This window comes from Hippocampus zosterae, chromosome 10 (assembly GCF_025434085.1).
Source record: "Hippocampus zosterae strain Florida chromosome 10, ASM2543408v3, whole genome shotgun sequence".
In the NCBI taxonomy this organism is placed as follows: Eukaryota; Metazoa; Chordata; class Actinopteri; order Syngnathiformes; family Syngnathidae; genus Hippocampus; species Hippocampus zosterae.
The window spans coordinates 21031553-21045395 of record NC_067460.1 but is presented as its reverse complement, the minus strand read 5'-3'; the positions used below and the strand labels follow the sequence as shown (position 1 = coordinate 21045395).

The window sequence follows — 13843 nt, the reverse complement described above, 5'->3', positions numbered from 1 at the left end:
ACCGTGTGTGACATCATCGAAACAAATGTCAGTATGTGTTGCAAACTTGGTTCTTACTGGTTTTAAGTACCTAAGTGTTCCAAGGGTGAAAATAGAAAAAAGTCCCAGCAATAAGCGAATCAGCTCAAGTCCCAAAACGAACATGATTGAGTCCAATCGTGTCTTATTACACATTTTCTACGCACACAGTTCAAATGAGAAAAACTGAAATAAATTGAGCGGCATATGAAAGTGATGACTGAGAGCTTCTGGTCAGACTGAATGTTCTTGCAAAGTGTGCGGCCCTCTTCCATGTGAGCTAATGAATAACAGAGATGGGATTTTATAAGCGGCCCATTCGGCTGTTGTGTGAAGTCTTTGAATGGCAGACATAGTTACTGAGTGTGTGCCATGAATTACCCTCGGTGACTGCGCATTACAAGCACACCATCGACCCGAGATTCCTCTCCCTGACACTATGTGCGATTTGTAACTGCACTCTTATCGCACAGTAGCTACCATATATGATTGGCCTACGAAGTAGTGTCAAACAAATAAGTAAACATGGGTAAAGGTCAACAATGCTATTCTGATGACAATGTAAGGATAAGATGGAGTGTCTTTAATCATCTGTCAAGCAACTGTGAATCTCCATTATTTAGCGTATCTGTATCAATGACTCGCATTGGAGTGGCACGATGGTCGACTGGTTAACACGTCCGTCCCACAGTGCAGAGTTTCAGGGTTTGAGTCCAGCTCCGGACTTCCTTCGTGGATGATGATAATGCATGATCTTTTTGTCAACGTTAAAAAATTAGTTGAGCATCTAAATTACAGCTGGGATATGCTTCTTGCGCCTGTGCTTGGTTTTCAAAGGCAATTTTATCAAAGCGGTGGCCTTCGATGAGTTTTGCTCGACTAAAATGGGACACTCAGAACAAAGAGAACTGATCACGTAGAATAATTCAAATGACCGACACATTTATCATATTTGCACGTACAATTGTTAGCCCTTTGCTTTTATATCAAAGTAAACGTTTTACCAGATGCTAATCTTCACTGGGAGTCACAGCAGCCAATGGGCGTGGCCTTCAAACATTACTTTTGTCTAGATGACGTCGGTCAACAAGTCCTGCTTTGGTCATTCCAGCAATGATTGTACCAATGACCCAGCAGTTGAGCAGTTTTGGGTTTTGGTCACTGAGTTCTCTTCAGCCTCAAGAAGAACACCATATTCATCCTTTATATAAATGATTATTTTATTTAAGCGTTGAGCTACGTGAAACACAGGGCGCACACTGTGTCCCATCATCGCTGATCATACTTAATTCATTAATGTTCGTTTCCTAACATGTCTTAGTGGAATTATATGGATGGATGAATGTGAGAGTTCCTCGGAGAATACACAAAGTCTTGAGTACATTTGTAAATGTTATTGCTCCAGTAGCGTTATCAGATCTTTGCGATATGTTATTACAGGAATCCATTTTAGGAGTATTCCTCTCTCGAAAAGAGGGGTTCGGAAGGGTTGGTGTCACATTAGGGAAGAGGTATTCATGCAATTTAATAGTGTTGTAGTCTGTATAGGTGCCAACTGATGCTGTAACAGACTAGAGCGAGGTGATGGAGCTCTATTTATTCATTCATTCATTTTCCGATCAGCTTTATCCTCACAAGGGTCGCGGGGGTTGCTGGAGCCTATCGCAGCCGCCTTCGGGCAGTAGGCGGGTGACACCCTGAACAGGTTGCCAGCCAATCGCAGGGCATACACAGACGAACAACCATCTGCGCTCACACTCAACACCTAGAGACAATTTAGAGTGTTCAATCAGCCTGCTGTGCATGTTTTTGGAATGTGAGAGGAAAGCGAAGTACCCGGAGAAAACCCACGCAGGCCCAGGGAGAACGTGCAAAGTCCACACAGGAAGGCCGGGGCCGGGATTGAACCCACAACCTCTGCACTGTGAGGTCGAAGCGGTAACCACTGGGCCACCGTGATGGACCTCTAGTTAAAAAAAAAAAATGACATCTACAAAGACTGGAGTGGAAGAGTATCACCCAGCATCGGTCAAAATGAACTTCAAACGTATATTACGTGCACCATGTTTGTCCACTTGCAGGGTTTGTACATCTCACGCCCCTTTAGATGCTTAATTAGGCTAATCAAAACACTGATGTGTTTCCCAAGTTTTATCAGTGTTTGCATGCCTCCCTAATCTCTAACAGGAACATTCCGCTAAGAGTAGAAATGCGATGAAGAATTGAGTTGAACTTTGATGGTCAGTAATGATGCGTTCAAAGCAATCAATGTCACCGCGAAGCCGCTACGGAGAGATAACTGTCATCTAAGTCGCAGCTGTAAAAGCGAAGCTTCTCTGCGGTAGGTCCATCTGTTCACGACGTTAATGTATGCATGATAAAGTGCTCACGCTGCGGCCGACACAAGATGGCGAGACTGCTCAGCTTCGTCCTGCTGTGCGCACTGCTTTTTTAAATATTATCTTATTGCACAGGTGCGCCTTCATTTGCCATAAAACCACGGGTGGTGGTGTTTTTTTTTCCTCTGCACTTTGCCTCGCAATTAAACTTAAAAGAATCAACTCATCAAAACTCAATGGAGTAGCCTGAACACGACACTACATTCTTTCACTGCTCACCTCCGTTGCGCCCGGAAGTGGCATTCTATGACCCAGAGCTTCCAGAACGTGTGAGGCTGTAATAAGAAACGTTGCCTGTCCATGATTAATTCATGAGATTCCAGCTTCCGCACACCAGCCTTCAGGTCACAGGGAGTGTGCGCCGGCGTTTCGGCCCGCAACCATGCATGAAAAAAGATGGTTTGCATGTTTGCTGTCACTTCCTTTTCCTTTCCCGTGTCATGGCCCCTGCTTTGAATATCTTTATGAAAATTCAGTTGGATTCAGTCAACAGGACGGGTTTGATGTTCTATGGAACGCATCTGAAATGTCAATTCTTCAGCATATAGTTTGAAAATAAATAAAGATATAATCTGAGTAAACCCGTTATTTTGTCAAGTATACTTTTTAGTCCCATTTTTTTAACTACCGATAGTTGTAAATGTACTTTTCATTCCAAAGCAATGACTTTTGATCTCTCAAGCCTGTAAATAAACGATAACATATTAAATAACCTTCAACTGATGATTATGGTGAAGTTTCTTTGACAATAAACTATTTTAAAAATGAAAAGCACGCAAAATGTGTACAATTCATGACGTCTCTCTGAGCCAGTAGTGCATTTAACATGTATTAATTGTTTTCCTTTATTGGTTAACTAATGACATAATTCATCATCATTTATGTGAATAAGTCATCATATCTTGTTGCATGTGCTCCAATACATCTTTCATGTGTGGCTTCTTTTACCTTTGCACTTTCAAACAGCCATCGCTGCATACAAAGTGCTGTACGTGGAGCGATTTAACAGGCACAATAAACATTAAGACAAATCGGTAATAAAGGCGGTAGAAAGCACCAAACAGTAAATTCAAGAACAACTTCAGTTAAAAAATCAATAACTCTCCAAGTAACATTTTATAATTGATTGCTGCTCATTCTTAATAAGCATTAGCAAGACAGTGGCTCTAGGGGATGATGCAATTTAGGCTGGCACATGGTGGAGGCATTAGACGGTTGCTTCAGGATACAGCCATGTAACTTGTTACATCGATTGGCAACAGTGCTGCCTTCTTTTTCAGTGATTGAATCAATGGCGTGTGTATTTGTGTTTGTGAGAGTGGGAGTGGGAGCGTGTGGCTGTCTTGTGTGCTGTGTGTATTAGCGGTTGCTTAACTTGGCCATCATCACCCTCAGGCTTGCCTGAATCTTCCAGTCCTGTCACCTCCCTCTAACCCTTAGGCTGTAACCGCATGGAAACAATGATAACCGGGAGAGCACAAGATTGGACTACCTCAAACCCAACCCTGCAACAACCGGCTTCAACATCACAAAACCCTCATCAAATGACCTGACTGGCTTCAAACTACAGCAGTGTATTTGCTAGCACTGCCTTCCGCATTGCTGTGAGCAGAAAAGCAAAGGTGACGGACAACTTTGGCAGCGAGGTCTCAACCGAAGGCAGTGTTGGCCCCCAGAAAGGACCAGGGAGTTGGATTACGTTCCCTGACATGCCTTATACATGTTTCATCTGCTGTTCAGAACAAAAGCCCCCTTTTGTTATCTAACACGGTCGTCTCTTCGCTCAGCCTGGGAGGTTGCCTTTTGTACCGTAAGATTCCTCTTCAGTTATGGTGAAGCCACCCGCAAAATTGATGCGTGTCGTTAAACATACGAGTCAGACCTAAGATAGCTGCTATCAGGACTCTTCAGCCATTATTTCAGGTTGCAGGCTGGCGTTTGACAAGGACTTGGTCATTGCACCGGGAGAAGTGGTGAGGAAGCGGCGCGAGGACCACCAAATAGGCAAGGATAGAAATTGCGCCTGCTTCTTTCCGTATTTTGGGAGTCTCTGACCCTTCAAGCGGGAGCGGTGTCACTCCTCAATTGACGCCTTGAAATATATTAGTCGCCATGAGTGACACATTTCGACCTCCTTCCCTCCAAGTGAGCGTTCCAAACGATGCACCGGTATACTCGGACGGAGGTAGGAACTGCCTGTCGGAGTATTCCATGAGATCCAGCTCCTCCACACCGACGCTTCGCCGTAAACGCTTCAAGATGCGGCGCATGCGAAACGTCCCCAGTGAGAGTCACCTCAAAGCTCGTTCGCACTCCGGCTCCAAGGAATACCTTCAGCTGCCATCCATTGAGATCACGCCGTCCAGTGATGAAGATGCTCCCTCTTCGTGGTCGAGCTGCTCTACGCCCAGTGCCTCTCCGCGACGGAAGCGTTTCCTGTTGAGGAAGTGGCTGAAAGTCAGAGAGAAGAAGGAGCAAGGCAGTGAGAGCAGGTTGGTATGGGCCTTCCCGACAACGCTTTCCTTTTCCCCACTGCTGCTCCGCTCATCACCTTAATCCTTGCTGCACCGGAGCGTATGCTAATTCGCTCATGTATGATGATTAAACATATCATGTACTGTCCCGCTAACTTCTTGAGAATATTAGCTTTGATATATCGGAATACTTCTTTCAACATAACCGGTAGTTGTTTTTTTAGTTTTAGTTTAGTTTTAGTTTTTTTGCTAGTGCAGTGTGAAACATGACTACTTGGAGGATTTTGTGAAGTTAAAAGTAAATGAATAATATACCAGTTGCTAAAACAATGCAGTGCTGCCCGATGAATTTTTATAATACACAATTCAGAAGTTGGAAGAGTGCCAGATATGTTTGATTGCAGGGAATATTTCATTTCTGATTAATACTGAGCAAACATCTGAATGGAGCTGAAAGTTTTTAAATTCAAGAGCACGGCCATTTTAAAATTTGAAGTTAGCCTTTTAAGCAGTGGCGTAGTTTGTGCCTCGGATCATCTTCACGCTTGGCTTCCTCTTGGATATCTTATTGTTCAATCTTTTTTTTGCTTGAGTTGAGCAGGCAAACGTGGTCTTACTTGAAATGATATCAATTCCGGATCGAAGGTAAACAAACCCCATCTCGATTTTTCCACCGCAATCGATTATTGCTGAGACGTTCCACTATGTATCCAAAATGAACCTTTATACACGGAAGGACAAGTTTTTGAGGCAAAGGATATTAAGATACAATCGATTACATCATTGGACTGACACAATCAAGCCCAAGCCCAAGGTTCAATGCATTTTTGACAGTAATTCTCAGTCTAATTAGAGAAGATTCATCCAATGTGTACCAGGTAGCGCTACTATACCCTCAGAGGGCCAGTTACAGGAATTGGTCCATTACTCACACCGTCGGTAGGTAGCTTGTCATTTTCCAAGACTCCATCTCTCTAGAGGCATCACTCCTGAGTCATTATAGCCAGTTGGACTGTCAGGCACAGACCTGCTTCCCTTCATCTTGAAGTTTCTTTTTCAGTTTGATATTTATACAAACAGCATTGTGGCTTTAGAAACGGCACATTCCTTCCGAATATAGCAGTCTGGGAGTACCACATATGAATGGTTCTGTTATGTACAATAGTGAGAACACACTGTACCGCTGTGCAGGTAAAACTATTTTCTCTCCAGTCAGCTTTGCTAACGTGTGGGCTGTATTTTTCTTTTATTAGTAGTTATTTCTTTGTACTCTCTCGTATCTGTCGAATCCTGTTTTCAGTTTCCTGTTTACACTCCGATTTCAAGTATTGGTTATTTTCAGTGGCACTGGGATGAAATATTTCTGTTCAACGAGGCACTACCGACTGTACTATTGCGCCTGTAATGCTTTTGTCATGGAATATATATTTGTTTTCAGTCGGCTATGCTGTCTTTGCGCTTATCTTCCTCGATTTCACCTTTTCTTCTCAAACTTCATCTCATCTGCCTGTTTTTGTTATATATCTCCTGATATTGTTGACGGTGTATGAGTGCATGCTTATAAGTTTGAGGGTGAATTCATGTTAAGACTGCTTGTGCAGTAGAGAGTCCAGAGGGAAAAAAAAAACAAATGATTGAGCATTTTTGGTTAAACATTCATGACAAGTCCATCACAGGCACAACATAATAACGAACATTATTGTAAGTACTCACTTGTCTGACCCGGCCCCTGACACGGGACGACCAATGACTTGCAAACGCCAGATTCATTTGGTTAAAGTTCACTTAGTTTAACAGGCAAGGCTTTAACATCCGCACGCCACTTGTTCCCCAAAATTAGAGTCCGAGTTACTGAACAGACAGTCAACGGGTCCTGTAAAATGCTGGAAGGCTTTTCTAAATGCTACAACAACCTGGAAAATGTGAAGCGAAACCAGAGCAGGTGACCGGCTGCCGATCAGTGTGTATAATTGCATTATTATCTTAAAAGAATGTATGCAGTTTCAATGAAGTTAGCAGCATATGTTAGACATGACACTGAGGGGGACACTTGATACTTAAATAGGAAGTGGATCCTTTTGAGGTTGATTTGAATTCCAAAAATAATTTGAATTGGATATATAGTAGCCTGATGTATTTCTTAATTCAACCGTTTTTTTTCTCGATTTAATGTAATTTGAAACCCTGCCTTTGAATATGCTGAACTCCTCTTTTGTTACCATTGTCGTAGTGAATAGAACAAAAAAAATGCCTGCAGAGATCTCTGTGGCTGTCATTCAGTTTACCTTGTCTTGTACTACTTGTCTTCATTTCTGATTGAATAAGCAACACCGATACCGTTGCGGCAACACATTTTGTCGTAACTGCTTCAAGAACTAATGAATCGTCAATCAATCATTCACGAGCAACACAATTCTTATTTGCGTGCTTCCGGTGATGTCAGTATCCTGTTATAGAGGTTACACTGCTTTGCTGAATACTACTTCGCTAATATCACCGGCCTGAGCAGGATGGATCACTTTATCATCAAATTTTTACCTTGTCTGCTCTGTTGTGTATTTAGCGTTTAACCCAGGCAGCGGAGTTTCTTGTGATTTGCTTTGAACATACAACCCTATTACCCTGTAATATAAAATGTGTGAATTTTTGTGATTATTCCGATTTCCTAAAGAATTACTCATCAACAAAAAACATTTTGCTGATGGAATTAGATTTTGGTATGATACAATTATGACTTGTTTAAAGGGTCAAAAACGGATATCTGTTTACGGTTTCTTTCATTATACTGTACAGACAGAAACAGGCTAATCATAATATGGAATATTTCCTGCTTCATATATTTTAGCTTCATCCATACCCCCCCAAAAAAATATTTTTTTTCCTTTTTTTTCAGCACAAGTACAGGATAGTCATAGAGTCATGTAGCCCCCTCTTGTGTCAATACGCGATATGTGCATGTAAGGAACCTAAATTGTCATATCATGTTCAGTTGTGACGATCTACCATTTAAAAAAATATATATATATATATATATATATCCAACATTATTCTACTTGTACTTTGTTTGGTTAATTATTGATTTTTGTTAGAAAATCACACTACTTTTTTGATAACAATTTTATAACACTGTAGATGTGCAGGATTTGCAGAGCTGTCGCATTATTATAGTGCAGTAGATGAAATGTGGATGTTACTCCGTGTGACCTTTTGTGGCGTGGCATTCAGCTGCAAACAGTAACACATTTAGGGCGGCGTGATGGATAACGCTTCACTTTTGCCCCACCGGGCCAAACTTGCTGCCGATGCGAAATAATCCTCCATTCATAACCGGGACAAAGTGTAGTTAACAATCTTTTCCATGTCCTAGATGCTCTGCTCTACATTTCTTTCCCTTTCCCCATCTGTGTTTCTTGCTTATAGGTGCAAGTATGTAATGTATGTCTTAAATCATGAATAAATTGAGTAAGTAAGTGAACTTTTCTCGTCTGTGCCCGCAGCAGCCAGCAGAGTAGCCAGCAAAGCAGCCAACAAAGTAGCCATGAAGATGATACCACTCGTTTCTTGACTCCATTCATCAGAGAGGAGAGGTGAGCAATAGCTTTTAAATTCTTTTGAGTGTGTTTAGATGGTGTTTCTGTCCTCTGTTTGAGTCCTATCCCACTGGAGCACATGCTGATGCATTTTCATAAAGGAAGGTCGGGGGGGCGGGGGGTGTTTAATCATTCAATACCCACTGCTCTATTAATACTACCGCTACTAAACATTCTTTCCTACAGTGTCCACTAGAGGGCAAGTCCTCCTCCCGGGCTATAAATAATAAGTTTTCACTCACCAGTTATGCATTACTCTGCTATGATGTCTCTAAAATCAGTTTTTAAGTTTTAAATAAAAAAAAAAACAAAACACACACATAACTATTTAAGTGTGGAGAAAGTCACTGATGGTGTAGTTCAGGGGTGTCCAAACTTTTTGCCAAGGGGGCCAGATTTTATGTGGTAAAATATCGGGGGGCCGAGCTTGGCTGACATTCTTTACATTGAACAACAATATTGTTCAACAAATTTTAGTAAGCCAGTCTGTTTCACATTTCCATTTTTATTTTAATTTCAACAGTCTTAAGAATTTCTTTTGGTTCATTTGAAACGGGTATATCACATGCAACTGCTTATTCACTTGACTTTTTCTTAAACAGAAGTCTCCTGAGTGCAAATTGATTGATTTGAAACATAAGATGTATCACCATGACTTTTCAATAGTCACAAAACCTTTGACTCGAACAACAGGGAAATGAACAAGCAATACACATATCCACAACTGCAAGGATCATTTGAAATATGGCATATCAGTCAATATAAACACGGAGTGATGTCTTGTTAACTCGTGATTGATGCCCTGTAGTGTCTAAATGCTATTACTCATTTAGCCACTAGAGGGAAGCAGTACTCTATGAAACATCACTCACCATTCTACGAGACCTCAGTCAATGCAACACGTTTTCCATTGCGCCCAACCTGCGGGCCAGACGGCACTGATTTTATGACAGGGGCCGAGGGCCGGATGAAATTCGACCGCGGGCCGGACTTTCGACATGCCTGGTGTAATTGGTCACTCGCCTGACTTTTGTACAGTCCCACTTAATGATATTTGTGAATATGAATGTGATCGCTACAGATGCACCTGTGAATGCGTGGTCCCCATTTTACCCATAGTCAGCCGCATTAGGCTCCTGTTCCCCGACAACTCTGAACTGGCATTTGGAAAATGCGCGTGGATTCTGTCTAGTGAGGAGAGTGAATCTCCATATTAAAGTGTGTCTATTTAGAAAATGTTGCTATGGTCTGATAAAACCAATTAAGTTGAAAATGCAATCACTGCTCATCACCAGAAGAACCCCACTGTGAGGCATGCTGGTGGTATTGCCGCAAATTGCTTTGGAGTTGTTTTTCAATCATCTGCAACTGGGGCCTTCGTCGCGGTGAAGGAACTGACGAACGGTTTTAAATACCAGTCAGTGTTTGTACAAAACTGTCAGGGTTGTGATAAATGCAAAAAGTATGCCAAAAAAAAGCCTACTAGAACATCCGAACTTTAAATGGCGGAACATGCGCGGCGACTCTCATTTTACAGTGTCGACACAGCTCACCACACCTCCACTTATTCTTTCCGTGCACCGCTCCACACGCTTCTTTTTGGGAATCTCCCCCTCCTAGCCACCGTTCTAGCGTGGTCTCTACTTGCATGAACTCGGAGCTTTACTCAAGGGATGGCTGGCTGCTTTCCTCTCTGCTAGCGAGGGGCTTTTGCAGCTGCTTGCAGGGCGAGTGGCGTTCTGTGGCCGGCTTTAGAGGGCACGGAATGTCATGTCTCCTCTGCAGGTAAAAACGGCTACATGTCCGAACTGCTACCTTGTTCCGGACTCTGCCTTCCTCCGCGTCGAGCTGTGTGGCTGCAGTCAGTTTGCCGAATGCTCTATGTGCAGATGTATTTTCCGGTGTAGTAGCGGCGAGCCGCTATTTAATTAGCACTGCAGCTGCCGGCGATATCAGCCACGCTGTCTGGTTTGCTGTGATTGTCAGGAATGCGCTTGTGCAGCTCCTTCCTTATAATGGCATGTATCAGCTTATATAATAACACAATGTGACTTTGCAAAAAAAAAAAAAAACGCAATATGACTCATGGGCGAAGATGACGCAGATAGTGAGGTTCAGTGAGACGTTATCGTGTCATGATACGGAAAGATGCTTGTAGAACTGCCGTTAAAGACCCGATTTGCATGCGAACGTAGGGTTGAAACATCAATTTACAGTTCATCAACACACTTCAGTTAACCACTTTCCATTCGATGGTTTGTGATGAACGAACGAGAGAACCGCTAATTGAAAGTTCTGAACTCCTGTTTTTCTCCCGTCTGTCGGTTTGCAGGTCTGACAGTGCAGCCGACAAAATCGGGTGAGTGCGCATCGTGACCCACAAAAACAGATGACGTTGTTGGTCTTAAAACTGCCACGGGGGGCGAAGCGGGGTTTGCCTTTGCTGTTGTCACCCCCGTTCGGCCCAAACCGACCCTCCCATCCCATGCGTGACACACATTGTCGGCTTTGTATGTGACAAGCAGTGTGTCTAAATGTGCTTTGCCTGTGGACTCAATGTAGTTGCAAGCTATGGAATGCCATTGTTGGTTTTGATTGCTGGAACAACACAAACAAGAGGTGGGGGGGGGGCTGCGGGGGTGCTGTGGCTACAGTAACACAGAGACGTCAGTGTGGTAGGCAGCGTAGTCGTGTGAGCTCACCCGCTGATTTCGCCAGAGGTATTCCTGAGATGGGGTTGAAGCTGAAAAGGTAGGTCAAGACGTGAGGAAGAATTTTATGCTTGTCCTGGATTTGTTTAAAAAAAGGTGGATTCTATGGTCTGGTAAAATGAAGCTTCAGTCAATGTATTGCAATGCTTTGGTGCACTCTGCTGGTCAAGTGCTTTTACGTTGGCATGTATTTGGGTGAATGGCGTTCATGTGTGCATCTTTGATGATAAATCAGGGGAAGTGAGTTGACATTTTGAATTTGAAAATGCCAGTGTGTTTGCGCCTGTCCGTTTTGTTATGCATTTGCCGGTCACTTCTGCAAAATGGGTACAGATAGAGCTCGGAAGCCACAAGGTGTCTCTCTACCTCACAGCACATGTAAATTTCCCCAGTGTGGGACGAATAAAGGATATCTTATCTTATGATGGAAAGAGTTTTCCCATACTTACATCCAAATTATTTCTTTGTCCGAAATTTATACTTTTTTTTTACATGGAAAGTACAACTAATACTAGACATCTTGAGTGTTCTGAACCCCCGTTTCCGCGTCGGTGTGCTATGGAGCAGCTCAACAAAGTGAGACTGAATCAAGAGCGCCTCCTCTAGGCGCTGCTAGGTAGTGCAGGGCCTCTGTCGCTTCAAGGCTCCTTTAGTCTGCAATCTTTCTACATAATCTAATTTTGAAAAGGGATTTCAGTGATTTAATTTGGCCGTTGCTACTCGACTGTCAGGATATTTATTGTTGTGTTTGTAGATAGGCATGCTGTAGAAAGATGTAGCTGTCTGGTTATAGAAATGATAGAACTATACAGCTGTGCCTTGGGCCGTGGCTTGTGACTATGAAGGAAACTAGAATTGTTCAGGTTTGAACCGAGACTGGAAGCAGCTGGTTGAAGTTGTACAGATCCTGCTGTAAAACGAGCGGTGAAATAGTTGAATTCGGTTCACGTTGACCTATCATTACGTTCAGCAAAAGCATGAATGCCACATCAGTATCTTGCTAGCTCCACTGTTTTTGTAAAACAGAGATCACTCGGCAGAAGGAACAAGCACTTTAACGACATCTCTTCTGCATTATTTTGAAATAACCCTGAGATTATGAAGACGTTTGCAGGAGCGCACGAAAAATGATCCAAATGGAGTCGCAAATCCAGTACGCTGTTGTTATACAAACTGCTATTTATATGGTTATGTTTTGACCTCACAATAATCTTTTGTTTTGGAGATAACAGGGACAAATCTAGAGTGCATTTTAATGACCATAGTTCTGTAAAATCATATTTTGAAACGTTCCCTTCCCTTTCCAGAATGAGTGTATCTCCATTTATTAAGTAAATTGAGCTCAGATTTGACTCCCATTTGTTGTCTGCATTCGTTATGACCTCACTGCAGATACTTGAGGTCTAAGTGATCCACGGAAAGATTGATCACGTTATTACAGCAACATCATTTCTAAATAATGCATGTTCAAGTGGCTGGCTGATGCCGGGAAACTTCGAGCTTGCATTCACTCCACCGAATTTATGCATCCAGTGGACGGCGTTTCTACTAGTTTGAATGTGTGCAAATGCTCCTTAGTAAAAGTGTCAACTGCAATTGTGTTCATGTTCTATTTGCAGATTTTGATCAAAAGATATGTTCTGTATTTCATTTTTTTTTTTTTTAGTCTTTTGAGGTCATGTCCGCTGTGCTCTTCCGCTGTCTCGACTGCAGTATGATCGATCTATGTCCGAGGTTTAAAGGATGTTTGCTTCTCCTGACGCAGGTCAGCGTAATCGGATCTTTCGAGTGTGGAGGCTCATAGAAACGCATCCCCCTGTCAGGGTCACGGATGAGCAATAAAATTAATCAATCAAACTAGTCTTATTATTTAACCTTCATCATCATCATCTACCGCTTATTCGGGGCGGGGTCGCGGGGGCAACAGCTTTAGCAGGGAAGCCCAGACTTGCCTCTCCCTAGCTACTTCTTCCAGCTCTCCCCGGGGGATCCCGAGACGTTCCCAGGCCAGCTGGGTGACATAGTCTCTCCAACGTGTCCTGGGTCTTCCTTGGGGTCTCCTCCCGGTGGGACATGCCCGGAACACCTCACCGGGGAGGCGCTCAGGAGGCATCCGAATCAGATGCCCGAAGACAGCTGGGATAGGCTCTAGCACACCTAGCTGAACATTTCATGATGGAAAAAAAATGAGTTTTGATATATTTTGCGGCACAACAGGGAAACATGGAATTATTAGACTTGAGTTTCTTTGGTGTGTGTGCAGGACAACTTTTATTTGGATGATATGTAACATTTAGTGTTTTTAATGCTTTGTGAGAGCTCATCAGGGGGCAAAAATCTGTCTATCCAGCTGGGTAAAGAATCTGTGAAATTTTGAAAAGGCCAGGTGTGTGGCACTTGTGGTGTTTGTGTTTTGTACTTGAGGTGCTTAATGCAACATTTTAGTTACCACTCACTCATTTTACACCACCGCAAACTATGACCACATTCATAGTCATAGATTGTTCAATGAATACGTCTTTTCACAGTGTCAAGCAAAAAAAAAAATCTTTGTAAGGGTCACAATTGAAAAATTCATTCAGCTGTTATGATGCCAAGAAACATCTGCTGTGTTTTATCGGAAATGTTTGGATCCTCCTCGGTGAGCTCTG

At 42.8% G+C, this 13843-nt stretch overlaps 1 protein-coding gene across 8 annotated transcripts in view; it reads left to right on the top strand.

Moving 5' to 3' along the window:
• gramd1bb (GRAM domain containing 1Bb) overlaps positions 1–13843 on the top strand; it is a 59480-nt gene that overhangs the window by 5352 nt on the left and 40285 nt on the right. For 6 of the 8 annotated variants that reach the window (XM_052078388.1, XM_052078385.1, XM_052078386.1 and 3 more), the window contains exons 1-3: positions 4382–4909; positions 8389–8478; positions 10814–10840. In XM_052078388.1, coding sequence (XP_051934348.1) covers positions 4530–4909; positions 8389–8478; positions 10814–10840 — 497 coding nt within the window. In that variant the 5' untranslated portion in view covers positions 4382–4529. Of the gene's footprint in view, positions 1–4381; positions 4910–8388; positions 8479–10813; positions 10841–13843 lie in introns of those variants that run through there. The other 2 variants (XM_052078387.1, XM_052078396.1) reach the window with 2 other exon arrangements.